The sequence below is a fragment of the Pecten maximus genome, chromosome 6 (genome assembly GCF_902652985.1).
Source record: "Pecten maximus chromosome 6, xPecMax1.1, whole genome shotgun sequence".
NCBI lineage: Eukaryota > Metazoa > Mollusca > Bivalvia > Pectinida > Pectinidae > Pecten > Pecten maximus.
In genome coordinates this window covers 14,512,866-14,529,650 of record NC_047020.1, presented here as the reverse complement: position 1 = coordinate 14,529,650, position 16,785 = coordinate 14,512,866, and the positions used below count along the sequence as shown (strand labels likewise).

Below are 16,785 nucleotides of genomic sequence, written 5' to 3'. Positions count from 1 at the left end.
CCAATAGTATAACAACCTGTCTCACAGGTAAATACACAGGTAACTATGAGTACAACAACCTGTATCACAGGTAAACACACAGGTAACCAATAGTACAACAACCTGTATCATAGGTAACTACACAGGTGACCAATAGCACAGGGGCTTGGCACGATTTTCCAAATGATAGTCTATATATATATGTATATAGTATCAAGGGTAGTAACTAAAAAGAGGGGAAAGACCAACGTATTTAAAAAAAAAAAAAATTGTCGTATTCTGCGGGTCAAAAATCTTAGTGACACATACATTACCTTAAAGAGAAATGTTTTATCTTTCCAATGAGTGTTCGATGAACAAAATTGGCCAAGTATTATCCAAGTTATGACCTGACGAATTGGGAAATAGATGCTGAAATGGCTAGGTCGGAATCTCCCTGTCCGGTTGAATAGTCGCCTCGCCTCTAATGGGTACCTCAATAACCATTCAGAAATCGAAAAGTCGACGCCTGCAGCGGTATACAGTAACCATAACTATGTCAATATAGGATGTCGGTTGGTTATGTTATCCGTCATGTGCCGTAGCCAATTCCATATTACATCACCGAGCTTACCGTCTTCAAAAAGAACGGCCATCTTTCCCTTCATTCGGAACGCTTCTTGGCTGTACCACCACTGTAACGACATAAACAAAGTCACGAAAGGTTAGGGAAAGATGGACAGGGAAATTCCGACCTAGCCATTTCAGCATCTATTTCCGAATTCGTCAGGTCATAACTTGGATAATACTTGGCCAATTTTGTTCATCGAACACTCATTGGAAAGATAAAACATTTCTCTTTAAGGTAATGTATGTGTCACTAAGATTTTTGACCCGCAGAATACGACAATGTTTTTTTTTTAAATACGTTGGTCTTTCCCCTCTTTGTAGTTACTACCCTTGATACTATATACATATATATATAGACTATCATTTGGAAAATCGTGCCAAGCCCCTGTGACCAATAGTACAACAACCTGTATCACAGGTAAATACACAGGTAACCATGAGTACAACAACATGTATCACAGGTAAATACACAGATAACCATGAGTACAACAACCTGTATCACAGGTAAATACACAGGTAACCAATACTATAACAAAACTGTCTCAAAGGTAAATTCACAGGTAACCAATAGTACAACAACATGTATCACAGGTAAACACACAGGTAACCAATAGTACAACAACATGTATCACAGGTAAACACACAGGTAACCAATAGTACAACAACATGTATCACAGGTAAACACACAGGTAACCAATAGTACAACAACATGTATCACAGGTAAATACACAGGTAACCATGAGTACAACAACCTGTATCACAGGTAAATACACCGGTAACCAATACTATAACAAACTGTCTCAAAGGTAAATTCACAGGTAACCAATAGTACAACAACATGTCTCACAGGTAAATACACAGGTAATCAATACTATAACAACATGTCTCAGGTAAATACACAGGTAACCAATAGTACAACAACCTGTATCACAGGTAAATACACAGGTAACCATGAGTACAACAACATGTGTCACAGGTAAATACACAGGTAACCATGAGTACAACAACATGTATCACAGGTAAATACACAGATAACCATGAGTACAACAACCTGTCTCACAGGTAAATACACGGGTAACCAATAGTATAACAACATGTCTCGCAGGTAAATACACGGGTAACCAATAGTATAACAACCTGTATCACAGGTAAACACACGGGTAACCAATAGTATAACAACCTGTATCACAGGTAAACACGCAGGTAACCAATAGTATAACAACCTGTATCACAGTAACCAATAGTACAACAACATGTATAACAGGTAAACACACAGGTAACCAATAGTACAACAACATGTCTCACAGGTAAATACACAGGTAACCATGAGTACAACAAACTGTCTCACAGGTAAATACACAGGTAACCAATACTATAACAAACTGTCTCAAATGTAAATACACAGGGAATCAGTAGTGCAGTAGCTTGGCACATAGTGTTACAATCCGTCCGTCAATCTCGTCATGTTCTGAATATTTACATATCGTGTTAACCCCTCAACAGATTTGGTTTATAATTTGATAATATCAGGTTCTACACCTGATTATATTCTGGTGGTCATCGGTCAAGTTAAGGCGACAAAGGTCAATTTTAAGCATGACCCCTTCGATATATTGTCAACTGAAAGGCCGTTGATAATAACCCCTTCGACATCATATCTTGAGAACTGCTCAACATATTTGGTTCATATCTACACAATAGTATAATGTCATCAAGTTCTTTATTTGATCACATCCTGGTGATCATTGGTCAAGGTTCATCTGTCAAAGGTCATCCTGTTCTTTACATAGACATTGTAATGCAGATGGTAGCGATTAAAACTTCTCTATTGATGATTGCTTTTCGGCACTCAGTTTCAACACATGTAATCGACACCAAAAAATGTATTCCGCAAGAGGAATGCTGGAGATTTATGTTAATTTTTGTTTTTGTTTGTTTTGGTTACTTTGTATTAAAGACTGTGTTTTATATTTTATACATTGATTTTGGATGTTGATGTTGCCTGTGTGACTGCAAACAAATTAAAAGGAATTATAAATAGATCCATGTAATTGGAAATTCAGAATTATTTATAACAAGTTCCTTATTCCTGACATCAAACCCGCAATCAATTACCTTATACCAAACGGTTTATATAGACGAGTCATTTACCACATGAACGGCCATGTTTTACGTAATCTCCATCGATAAAAACAAAAACAAAACAAACAAACGAGATGTCACGAAAAGCGATCATTTCGTCATCAATTTTTCCTTTTCATTATATGTCAACAGACGTCCAACGAATCCCCAGCACCGTATCAAATCAATTGATTCTAATTTGATTACAGAAGAAGGATCAGCACTACGGCCCTAAACCCTTTATCTTCAATGTGATACATTCGGAGTTCAGCCGAGGTGGTCCTTGCCTTGTTTAAACAGTCAGGTGAATAAATACCGCTGGTTTTTGTACGAATCTGGAGCGGAATTCAGGTGTAGATAGCTATAACAACAGGCACGATATAGGGCTGAATAATGACCATTCCGACTGATAATCTCTAACCTGGGGTATTGATCAGTGGTCGTGACGTACGTGGGATACAGTCGAGACGTTGCCGCTAGTACCCGCTTAACTTGTGTGTTTTGGGAGAGTATCACCAGTTCAGGGGACCCCGAGCCCAACATTCACACCTCCACGACGTGGGCTCTTCATGCGTTTATGTTTGGAAAGGTCAATTATTAGTGGCTAAATTGAGACTAAATGAGCGTGAAATGATATTAAAGCCCAGAAATATCCAGAGCGAACAGAGCTTATCAGAGAAAAACTTGATAACCATTCCCGGCATGTATCCATTACAGTAAAACATGGCCGGCCCTGGATTTAAAGTTGGAGAACCAGCGGAGAAATCCCCAACGGTTCATTACGCCAATTGGAAGGAAGATATGCTATTATTGAGACAATTGCACGTTCTAAACCGATCGGAGAGAAATGTGGTTCATAGGATTAAAATAGACCAAAAAGTTTTATTTAAGAGGTTTCAAGGAAAGTTACACCGTTCACAGTTAACGAAGGCGCGGCTGACAGGTGACAAGGATTTGGAACGTCAGTTGAGGGCAAGTAAGTTCCATGGTCTTAATGTTGATATTGTGAACACTGAAAAAGATTTTGAATTTCTGGATCAGTTGAAAAAGCGATCTACAAAAAGTACACGTAGTTCTATCCGCAAAAATAGCATTGCTCCAAAGAGTATAATTTCAAAGAAATCCGTGGAAAAAGAAATGGATACTATTATTCAGAAAGTGTTTCAAGTTCAAAGTGTTTCGAACACACAGAGATCGAGGAGTAAATCGTTCTCGGAGGGCATGACAATGGAAGCGTCTGCCACGACCGCTGGACAAAACAACCAGAAATCGCCGTTGCCAATATTTTCTTTGCGACCGGCGACGTCTGGCGGAGAACGATACGATAATGTAGAAGTGGTTTTGCCTGATATTTTCCTAAAATCAACAAAGGGAAAACAGAAAAAAATTAAATCAAAACAAGGAAATAAATCAAACAACCAGCTTCAGGTGAATTTTGAAAATGACAGGGCGAAGACCTGCTCACCTCATCTGCTTGGAAACGGCGGGAGTGTAACATCGAAATCGCCATCACTGAGCAGACGACAGTCCGTAGCGACGAGCCAAGACAAAGGTTCGAGACGAACAAGTATGTTTTCAAAAGAAGAGAAGGTGGACGTCGCACAGTTGTTACTGGACAAAATGAAATCAGTGGATTACTCATCCAGAGTTAAGGATTTCTGCGATTCTCTTGACGACCAGTGCGTGGACGGTGTAGAACAAGCTGATTACTATAATCTAAGGTTGAAGGTAGCCACGAAGGAATCCGAGGGATACAGACCCATGTCAGTCCCGGGAACACCAGAAAAAGAGTACAAGAGACATGTTGGTGACGTGGGTGTTCTTAGTCTTACTCTAAAACCTCTTAACTTAGACTTCTCTCGTAGGGATCACTCGTATTCACAGTCGGCTGCTCCGGATTTACCCACAGTTTCGTATTCTTCATCCGAAGAAGACGATTCGGATATAGACGACGAATATTAACAACTTTATCCAAAACCAAGATCGAAATAACTTAAACAAATGGACTACATCATTCCAAGTCTGTGTTTGCAATACAAGTAACATGTATTCTCAGTGACATTTTTAATAAGCGTGATACTTGGAATGACGGACTCGTCCACAGATGTAATGATAGTGTAAGTGTTTAAAGAACATGCAATTATTTCTACGAAATGTCTCGGACATTTACGAGTCGTATGTTATGTTTGTCGTATAAGGATATTACTATGGGGAAAGCCTTTCCAAAGGGTGGTATACTTAGCGTTTTATCTCCTGTAGTTCAGCCAGTAAAAAAAATAAAATTGATTCCCAGAAGTCACGGAATGGTCAGTGTCTAATAATGAGAGGTGAGTTACAATTACTGCTCACTTTCACTAAAGCTGCTTCTTTTAAGTTTTACACCAAAGCGGTGACGTCTTAAATTTTGAAATCAAGTAGCGTCCCCCAGAGTTATATACATGTATCACTTTCTGATATAACATAGCACTAGTTTAAAACTAAAACTTTTTCGGAACCCAGAGAGTGAGAAATGTTCAAAAGAAAAGCTTATAAAATATGTTTCCTTTCATAAAAATATCCAAAGTATAGTCAATATTATTTACCCCTAAAACCTTCCTCGTTTTATCACTGAGAAATGATACGTGAAGTAGCATTATCATATCCATCTCCAATGATTTATATTTGTCACTTTCGACCTCAAAGTGCTTTGTATTGGTTATATGTGAACTCGAGTAATTTACTGGTCGCCCCACAGATTACAAACACTATGCACGCTGAAATGTATATCAATCCTCGCAACGAACCCTTCTAAACCGGTGTTATTTATCTCTATAATTGATTCCAAATACAAATAAATTCATTATTAAATCAAAATGTGTTTTGATAATTTAAAAGATCTGTTTTGTTTACTTTATGTGTTCAACTAACGGATTTGTATAATCGTTTCTTAAATCAATGGATGTTCGCCGAAAGTGGTTAGAAATAGATTTTATTATTTCGATGTCATTCTATGAAATCCATGTGCCACTCCGCACGGTCTTCTACTATCTTAATCATGGTCTTCTAAAATATTGATCCGCGGCTCTTTTTTCACACTTGACGTGGTTTTCTACAATATTGATCAAGATCTACTTAAGCTTGATGAGGATCTTCTACAATCTTGATCAGGGTCCTGTACAACCTCAATTAGGAACATTGAATGCATTTTCTGTCCAAATCCGTCCGAGGATATCTGAAGCTCTTCGTTATCGGTTTATAGTTATATAACTCTACGGATGTACAATAAAGCCACGCCCGTTTTGTCTGTATACCTATCATCAAACTAGTCTATCCGGTAGTTTTATATACACTTACTAGTATTTAGATTAAGTCTGAACCATTACTATTTTAAGTAGTTTCGCTGTAACGAGATTTTAACATAAAACTTCCCCCGGGGAAGGGAGCACCCGGTGCTGACATCGACAATAACTTATTAATTGATAAAATCTCAAAAAATGTAATTGGAAATAAGTCGTGTGTCTATTATACACACAAGGCTACAGGAATTGTGTAATTATGAAATTCAATATTTTTTCCGTCGAAGAATTGCCAAATCTCTCGTCGAGTGAGAGATTCCAGCTGAGATAATTCAGGGTGTTGAAGTGTTTTTAGCAGATCTGTCGGCAAGATGGAGAGAAAAACCGGGCAATAGAAATGAGAAAACGGTAGCCTTCTTAGCAATTCAATTACTCGACGGCCAGGTTTCGTCATGGTAAAGATGGTATTCGTATCAACTTGAAATGTACTCTGTATTGCTCACGATACACCAGTGGGGGAGATACCGACAACATCTACAGCATCACTGTGATCATTGCTCTACTGTATACCTCCGCTGGACTAACTTAACATCCCAAACAATCTTACTTATCATTACTATAACGCGCTACGACTTCATTTCGACGTTTATGTGAACGCACTGGTAAAAACAAGGCATTTGTCGACAAATTTAGCATTTGCATTGAAAAAGATCCTCTAGGAACACGATCAATTGTCTTTCTTCAGAGAGACATATTTTGAGGTATACATAGTTGTTTTAATGATCTCTGTAAGGCCAAACGGTACAACTTTCTGGAGCTGTATTTTGTGGTGGAGACATTAGCGACCGCATGTCATTAGCTGAGTGCAACAGCTGCAACTCTAGTGCAGATTGATGTTATTATCATGCTAAAGCACATGCAAACTTATAAAACATCGACAAATGCATTTATCACGAGGGATTTGTGTTTAGTTCAATAACAAAGCATACCAGCTCTGAGGACTCCTGCCAATAATGCACAATCTCTTGGTCAATTCCGTCAATGCTCGGAATGCAGATTCTTAAATCCCGAGTCTTGACGAAATAAGCCGAGACATTGCGGTGGTAACAATGCGTCACTTTAACAATGGGTATTGCTGCGCAGGTTCAACTTTGTTTACAACCTGAAGGTGTTGCACGAACGAGTCTATTTTTATGATACACGTGCACGGCAGGAAAGTTAAAACCTAAATAATGATTGAGATGATATCGTACATAATATATATCATTTTCGATACTGTGCCGCAACAACAGGATTCATCAGTAAACAGCGGGTAAAAAGGCCGGTAAACAGACAACAGTCACGCGATAGTATGCACTTACAAGTAGAAATCTTCTCTCAAGAGGTACATATATGCTGGTACTCAATTATACAGCTACTTAGACTATATAACATTAAAGCTAGGAGAACTGACCCGAAAGTTCCGTCAATAATTAAGTCGTTATATATAATTAGTTGTAATTCACTCTACATGTAAATAGTCTCTATAAGTTGTCATTGATTTTTTTGACCGCCACTCATCGATTTCGACATATTTAACACGTGCGCCCGGAATAATCAGTATCAAATTTATATCCAATGTGAATACATATCTAATTGATATCTGAAGAAAAATGTATCGTCCTTTATAAACGATCGCTTTAAGTACGCGGTTATGAAGTTGTTTTCGTTATGTTGGTGTTAATAAGATATACTTCTATACAGTGGGTGCCATTTTGTCTTTTTGTGACAAGCAATATATAATACGCTGTTGTTGATATGACATATTTGTGATAAGGATCAATAAAGTTTACGTGAAAGAACTTTGGTTAAAATCAAAATGACATTCCTTAACAAAACTTGACTACTACAAAATATTGCATATCTACAACACACAAAATGACGTTATCGATCACCTTATAATGACCTGATTCTACATCACACTCGTTATTAATCACTTCTGAGAGAATGATTTTATCGTAGTCAAGTCATGTTAAAGATGACGCGGCAAGTCTTGCAATAATTACAATACGAATTGATTAAAGCTTTTGCAACATATATATTTTTTCGAAAATGTTATAATATACCGCAGAAAATTATATTTGTTAGGTCTTAAACAATGTTTATTGCCGAACTATATACATGTTTCCCCTAAAGAATACCATCAAATTTCATTTACAAAGGGAGGCAACTCGTGATTCCTTTTATCCACGCAGCTCTTAGACCCACAATTGGTTACATTTTGGAATACAGCGTTTTCCACCTGTACACATTTACATGATCTAAATAACTGAACCTAGGTACAACGTAGAATTACATCCTAGTTACAATTAAATCATACCTCGGTAAATAACCCTAGTTATAAGTTCAACATCTCCCTAGTCAGAAGATTGGTTCAATTCACTATCATCCATGTTAAGTCAAGTCACTAAAAGATAAATAATAACTGGAATTTAGATGCTTATATTCAAGGAAAGTATAAATAAATAATATCTTGGTCTTAAAGTGAAATTTAATTAAGACAATACCTAGGTTCAATTAATTAAAGATATGGTCAAATAATTGGATATATATATATATATGTTCATACAGTATTTCATATATATATAGCGCTACCGACTGAGCTATGCAGCCCCAAATATCATTTATCCTTAGTTATTGTTTTTTCCCGTCTTCATGTCGCTACAATACATATTCATCCTTCCATCCCTTTGACGCAAGGGAACGGGTTCACCAAGGGAGACAACTTCAGAAAATAAACAGCAAGCACACAAACATGACCAGACATGTTTTATCTAAGACCACTTTACAAGTTTAGAGTCCCTGAGGACTATATACAGGTGGGCTGGGTTAACTAACAGATCATTAGAAAGCGAGATCCACTTTATGTTGTATAACATTACAAAGGTATCATTGATATAACAAGACACATATATTACTACCACAATACAGTTTACACACTACTCTATATATCAAGAAGGAGTGTATTTTAAATTTCGATTTTGATTTTTTTTCTATTGTTCTACGGCACCTTGACAATACAATTCATTTTCAATATAAACATCATGTTCAGAACAACACAGCACAAATAGTGAGTGTTTACCAAAGTGACGTTTTAGTGACTAAAACTGTACATAATTATGTACAGTGTACCTGTCAATTTGATAAACATTTCGCTACAGACATGTAATTTAGTATATATTAGCACCTTCCGTCCCGGTAGTACTGAGGGACCACCTGTTCTATAATACAATATATAACCATGTAAGCACCATTCTACCTCCCTTAACAACAGTATAATACTGATACATATTTTGTTTTGTTTGCACCAGGTTGTGACACAGTAATGTTTAAACTGGTAAAATCATAATACCTCACTATCTAGCAACTACGTACAACCTGTAGGAGACACCTCAGTTTGTCTCTCAAAGACAGTTTCTTAATGCAGAGTTGATAAACAATAAATCAGACAATAAAAACAGAAGAACGGGTGACTGTATAGGAACTGAGAGATTCAGTGATTACACTGAGGCCACAAGATATGGACAAGATGGCCGGATTTGTCACTCTCCTCACAGGTACCGGCGAGAATAGGAGACCACAACATATGCAGGCAGCATCTCCATCAACCAGCCATTCATCATAAAACAATGTCTTCGTTCTGTGTGTAACTTTTTCTCGGCCTTCGACTGACCATACCCATTTCATATTCGTATTCTGTAGGAAAAAGAAGAAAAAAGTGTTATAAGAATAGATTTATAAGCCGTAATATAACGAGAGTATAACCCTTGCTAATTCAAATGACATTCATTTATAACAGCGATGACATGTTTTTAGTTTTTCTGGAAGTTTAGCACAAATTATAAACGTACATAATAATTCTTAAAATCTGCCTGGCACTTCATGGAAGTTATCTTAGCAAAACAGATCATCGTTCCTAAATCTAAGAGGAGAAGTTATGTTTATTAATTAAGAACTTACGTCGTCGGCTCCGGAGGTATTTGCGCATGCTCACAAAGCAGACGATGATGACGAGGAGAGTGAAGACGATGATGCCAATGGGGACAGCAATCCTGATCACAGGGTTTAGTCGCCAGTCACCAGGGTCTGGCCCAGCTGTACAATAGAGAACGACGGGGACTTCAATAAGGCGAGTACGTATCTGGCAAAACCAAACAAATCCCTGAGATATCTTAACTTAGGACATCCTACATTAACGACTAATGCCTGATGCTCCACACTTTTTAGGCACCAGAATTATTTCGCCCATTTTTTAAAAGTTTAATAGTTTCAGACACAAACTGCAATGCGGTCTTTGAGGTGTCATCTCTACGTTCACACAACCAAGAATTAAATAAAGGATCACTCTTAAAATCAGGTTTAAAAATGCATTTGCACATATTCATGTCCACCAAGTTTGTTAGTTGTATACAATATAGAATATAAGAAAAAAATCATATTCAAGGACTTTTTGGACAGCGAGTTAAGAATTAAGAATGTCAGTATTCAAGGCTTTTCAGGACCAGCTAGCAATTCTTCAAGACTACATGCACCTTTTAACACACATACAGAAAAATTGTACCTCACAACGGTATATAAGATAGATATTCACAACTACGTTAAGCCAAGCTAAAGTTACTTCCACTCGCTTCACTCCAGCTCAATCTGTCACTCAGGTAATTAACTTTTCTTCATAACATAATATATCTTACAAAATCCCAGATATCATCGAGAAATCCATGAATAAATCTTGACTTGTCATAGTAAACTATCAAACAAGGAAGTGTAGGCCTACACGTTGTAAAATTTAACTGGTGGCTATCTATAAACTTGTATTGAGTTTGGATTTCGACTTGATTCAAAATAGGAGTTACTTCCCCTAGAACATAATCCCATTTATGATTCTAAACTGTTCTGCATTGATCACTGACCATTCAACCCGCAGGCTCTATCTGTTTGTATACAATAATAACAGCATCGCTAGTTAATGAATTAATAGATACAGTGTCTCTTAAAATAACTTGAAATGACAATGAAAAATATAACAGTTTAAGATCTAGTGTTCTTACCCGTCGTCGTCGAACCCGGGTGAGTGGGGGTCACCATTTCGGGCATAGCTTTCCAAAGGACTGTTGTAACACTGGAGTGTCGTCTGCAGTGGTCAGGCCTCACCTAATGTCACGGTCAACTTGCCATGACCACTAATACACTTGTCCACGGAAGGACACGTCTTGAATCTAGTTCTTCCGTGTTTGCTTTGTTTACAGTAATATGTCACTGGTGTGTAACAACATCCGGTTTGGCGGGATATTTAAAAATCCTCGAATTATTGAGATCTTTATATGGTAGGCTATATAGGGGTCCATAGCGGATACGATGACATAATTAATGATGTTGTGATAGTTGTGTATCATATTGGAATTATATTAAGATTTAATTCACATGAAGAACATGCTTCTTGTGACACCGATCATGCAAAACATTCATTTTTTTGTCAAAAATATGTCGGAGTGCGATTGAGATTGATGACCAAACACATACACGTATGTATGGAACGCCAAATTAACATATATTCAATTAATTGAAGATAGGTTCGATTAATTGAAGATAGGTTCAATTCAATTGAAGATAGGTTCAATTCAATTGAAGATAGGTCCAATTATTTGTACAATTGAATTGAACCTATCTTTAATTAAATTGAACCTATCTCTAATTGAATTGAACCTACCTCTAATTTAATTAAACCTATCTTTAATTGAATTGAACCTATCTTCAATTATTTGAAGGTAGGTTCAATTAATATAACATATGTATATAGTTCCTAACATATGCGACCTATCAGTGATCGTCTGCTCTTTCATTACAATTTCTTCTATAACGAGACCAAGTTTTTATCTGGAATATATTTCAAAGTTAAACAATAGCAATATAATCATGTTAAATGGTCCGACGCGGTTCTGTTACGTGATTTACTGAAAAACCCCATCGACTTTTCTTTAAATAATAAAAAAGCGATGGTGTCAGCTATCATTAATGTTACACCGAGCACTCCGCAAGGTCTCTCTCATCTTTGTGTAGATGTCGCTCTTTTTCCATTGCATCTATAACGTCTAAACGATTTATTTCCCTCAGTTTATCATAAAGCTTGCCGCGAGTGGCTTCTTGACCAAGCTTTTTTCTCCACTTGTTCAGGACCTCGAACGATTTTCTTGCCGAATTACCACGGCAGTCTTCTCTAATGATGGCTATATCACAGTTAGAAACACCAAGCCGTATTCCTAGAGCACAGTAATCTTCCTCTATAACAAGAAGTTTAGCGGGTGTCCACAGAACCCTCTCCCCCAAAGGTTCGCCTGGTGACAATAATGGCCTCTGAACTGGCTCTGAAATAATACCATATTGTTGATTAGTAATGTATAGAAATAAGATTTTTTAGATTTAATTATGATACATGCATTGTTTATCTGAACGTTACAGCTAATATATTTTTATTTGTTCCCTATCTTCCCATACATAAAGGTTCAGGCACCACATCTACTAACCAATATATTATGTTTAAATAGATATGGACTATGATCTGAATAAAAAGACAGCTATTGCATGCGTTCAGAGAGCAATATGTTGCACATGACTATAACATCGTTCTGTCACGCGATAACTTTTGTGACGTCAAAAACTCATTGTGATATCGTATACAAGTATCGTTTGCTTTTCTCCACGACAACAGAAGGAAACAAAAGTTCCCGTTTTCTAATTATTTTTATTCGCATGAAATCGCAATATCGCAATATCTTATTTATAAGCACACTTTTACAATTGGTTTAGTATTTTATGAAATAAATAATTTGATGTTGATATGAAATTTAGCCATGACGTTTGTTTGACATTGTGGTTTGCGGAGAGAAGTTATTTTGCTCGTTTAACGCCAGTTTACAAAGTAATAATGAGCGAAGCTAGGCGGCGAGAATTGGTGAAGTCAATGCTTGTAATCACGGGAAATATGACGTCATAATAGTGGTCACATGATCAAATGGCGTTATAACATCATGACACGCATTGCGTACTTTATGTATTGCAACCTGAGGATGACGAGCAAAAATCAAAGATTAACTACGCCACACTAGACACCAGATATCACAACGCTGAAAAAAGACCCTTTTCTGCAGTACATACATTGCAGCCCCTAGTTATGTGTTCATAATCTATACATGTACCTGGATCTGATATTTGCAAGGAAAAAAATGATACCTGTTTGATTTTTAAGTTGAAGGCTTCCATCCAGCACATTTTTCTTCTTTACTGAAATATTATAAATGTATTATGAAAAACGTTATCACCAATAGTAATGCTCGTCTCCTGAGCTGTAACTAATATCCGTAACCGTGTTGTGAACTGATATACTTGCTTCATTGTTGTGTAATAACAAATATTGCCTCTAGTTTATAGGGATAATCAGAAGTGTAAATTATTGGACCAGCATTCAAATGAATAGATATTCCATTGGATTATTACACTTTCAATTAAGAAATATTTCAGACACAAACGGAAAACAATTGTTCCAAAAACAATGAGCTTGAATATACCTAATATCTATGACATATACTACTTCAACGGGATTTGCAATCTATTGTAAACGATGAAAATATCATACTTTTGTTGTTTTTCCTACAATTTGTGTTAGTCTAGCGAAGAAAACTATTAGTGTTATTCAAAAGTTCAAAGCACATGTTTTATTCAACACGTGCGAACTGACTTATAAAACTATGACGTTGATTCAGAATTAAGCAATCACTTTCATGACGACCTTTGGGTATTGGGTATACACTTACCCTTTAATCTGTTCCTGGACTTTCGTTGGCAATAGCAGTACAAAGCATAAGGTAAAGCCAGCATCAGAAAGATTACAACAACCGCAATCGCTATACTAATATTGCCTGAAAAATAATTTGATAAATAAACAAAAAATGCACAAAACAACAAATGGACACTCTCAGTCTCGAATCAGGTCATCACAGATTGTACCAAATCAATAAAACTTCGATAGAAATAGCGAGGTTTAGAAGGCGCGAGATGAGATGTATATTTATGATAACACTTGATCTATCTACATAAATGTACTTCACGCTTTCACTTATCGTGTTAATTTCAAAATCAAGACAAGTAAGAATTATTAAGATTTAACTTACCCAACGAAACCTCTTTTACTGTGGCATGTTTAATTGCTTCTCTGTGATTCCTCTCGGTGGTATTGATCGTCATCTGACTGTAAGGAATGTATACTTAGGAGTATGGCATTTATAATTGGACCTGTCTATATAATTGTATAGTGGACATGTCTTTATATAAATGTATATTGGACATGTCTATATAATAACATAGTGGACATGTCTTCATATAAATGTATATTGGACCTGTCTATATATAAATGTATATTGGACATGTCTATATAAATGTATATTGGACCTGTCTATATAATTACATAGTGGACATGTCTTTATATAAATGTATATTGGACATGTCTTTATATAAATGTATATTGGACATGTCTTTATATAAATGTATATTGGACATGTCTATATAAATGTATATTGGACATGTCTTTATATAAATGTATATTGGACCTGTCTTTATAATTACATAGTGGACATGTCTTTATATAAATGTATATTGGACTTGTCTTTATGTAATTGCATATGTGTTACATCTTGACACGTCAAATAAAAGAATAGATAAATGAATGTTATGACTGATAGTAAAGATGCCAAATACCGTAAATTAGGATATTTTGGCTATGGTTATAATTTGATTATTTGGCCAATATCAAAATGCCGAATATTCCGAACGAGCCGTTTCGGTTGTATGATTAGGCAATGTGGAGGTTTCTTTATTAACACATACCGTTGTCGTTTCGACCTTTCGTCTTACCTTTGAGTCGACTTTAGACGTTGACACTTAGTGTTAGATGATGGGGTACAGGACTTCCTCTCCATCTTGCCTAAAGCCTCACAGTCTTTACACGGTATACAGGGTTTATATGATACATATTTGTTGAAGTTTTTACCGAACACACACCGGACACACCTCTGACACACCATCGCTCCATGGTTTTTATCGATTCTGATTGGCTCATCCTGCAACAGCAATATCTTCAAACTGAACATAGTTCATGGGGAAAACTGCGACCATATGACTGAGAACGTGATGGTAAAATAATGGTTTATGTGTATATTGCGATGATCAATGATATCCCATTAGATATGTTTGAACGATTTTATACACCAAAGGTGTTTTTTGTGTCTCCAGATCGTTGGCAATATTGCCATCTTGATCCTATTTCCTTTGGTAAAGCCTTACGTTCGTTAGACGTGTTAGATGCTGACCAATCATTCTGATAGGTCAATTGTAATTATTCGGTGCCCTCGTTGTAGAATCGTGATGATCTTAAGGCTCATAACAACTACGATTCCACCACGTTACTTCCACGTTACGATTTGGTTTTTCTGGAATTAATTATAAGTTCGTGTGTGGCGATCCTACTCAAATAGTGGCCTGTCATAAACGCCAGAGGCCGAAGCAGAAAATTACAAAATCTGATAGTGATGGCCGTAAGATATAACTAAAGTCAATCGCGGCAGATCTCTAACAGAATCGTGTTGGATTCGTTACAAAGCGCTACAATAGTAAATGAATATATAGAGGTGAACATTGTTGTATCATGGTCAAGAGTAAACCAAGCATTACCTTTTCGTAATACCTGGCCTAAATATTTTTGTACATTTTCAATTATATACATATGTATGTAAATATATATATACTTTTATTTACATATGTTTATATCTTTGTGTTTATCTATTTGGAGTAAAAATACAATTTACAGTCAGTATTCTCTTGTTATTTTATAAAAATCCAACAGTGTTAAGAATGATTATAGATATAACTTACGTCGAAGGGGACCAGTCCCATTCCGACAGGACACTTGTCACATCGTTTACATCTCGGTACCTGAGGATTGAAGTACTTGTGCTTCTTATAGTCACAGTATCGTGATTTCTCCTTTTTGGACGATTTACCAGCCATCTGTACCTAGTAACAAATACAATAAGTATTATACTGTCTCTCACTCAATGTATGGCGATTTACCAGCCATCTGTCCCTAGCAAGAAATACAATCAGTATTATACTGCCTCACACTCAATGGGTGACGAAATGCTCAAATTATGTCGTTTGCTTGCAGTTTCAGAATTTTTTCTTTTTATATTTCATATATGTATATTATATTATACGCATGTAACACGAATATAGCATAATGTACTCCTTTAGACTGCCAGTGTTGACTTACCTAGGCTGAAATAGTCTAATTGTATAAAGACTGAGCCAAAGAAATTTATATTGGAAATATGCCAATCATTATAATAGACGTAAATAGTTGAAAAAATACCGATGCTGGTATATAAGCTAGTAAGACTTAGTCACTAAAGAAGCGGTATCACCAAAAATGTATTGATATGAAATACATAATTAAGCGCAGGAAATATACTTATATAATCTGTTAAATAATTTATTGATATGTGGTTTAGTTTCAATTTAGACGTTAGTATATGTATATTTCTTGTTAGACCTGTTCCTGAGGACCTAAATCAAAAGTTTTTCTAGCATAGCACATGGATACTCATGTTTTCAGAAGATCGAAAAAAGTAAATACTCACTAAACAAATGTCTTTTTACAGGGGTATTCCTAATTCCTCGTACACATATAAACACACCAAAGAACTTTTTACATAGG

At 36.2% G+C, this 16,785-nt stretch overlaps 2 protein-coding genes across 2 annotated transcripts; one reads left to right on the top strand and one right to left on the bottom strand.

Moving 5' to 3' along the window:
* The first annotated feature begins 3,099 nt into the window (after positions 1-3,099).
* On the top strand, positions 3,100-5,562 carry LOC117329054. The gene has a single exon (XM_033886751.1). It carries the CDS (start codon positions 3,433-3,435, stop codon positions 4,669-4,671), a length of 1,239 nt encoding a protein of 412 aa, XP_033742642.1. The 5' UTR covers positions 3,100-3,432; the 3' UTR covers positions 4,672-5,562.
* Positions 5,563-11,738: 6,176 nt separating this feature from the next.
* On the bottom strand, positions 11,739-16,785 carry LOC117330005. The gene is made up of 7 exons (XM_033888231.1): positions 16,709-16,785; positions 15,945-16,085; positions 14,928-15,133; positions 14,189-14,265; positions 13,832-13,936; positions 13,251-13,301; positions 11,739-12,385 (listed from the first exon to the last, which is right to left on the bottom strand). Exons 2-7 carry the CDS (start codon positions 16,077-16,079, stop codon positions 12,039-12,041), a joined length of 921 nt encoding a protein of 306 aa, XP_033744122.1. The 5' UTR covers positions 16,080-16,085; positions 16,709-16,785; the 3' UTR covers positions 11,739-12,038.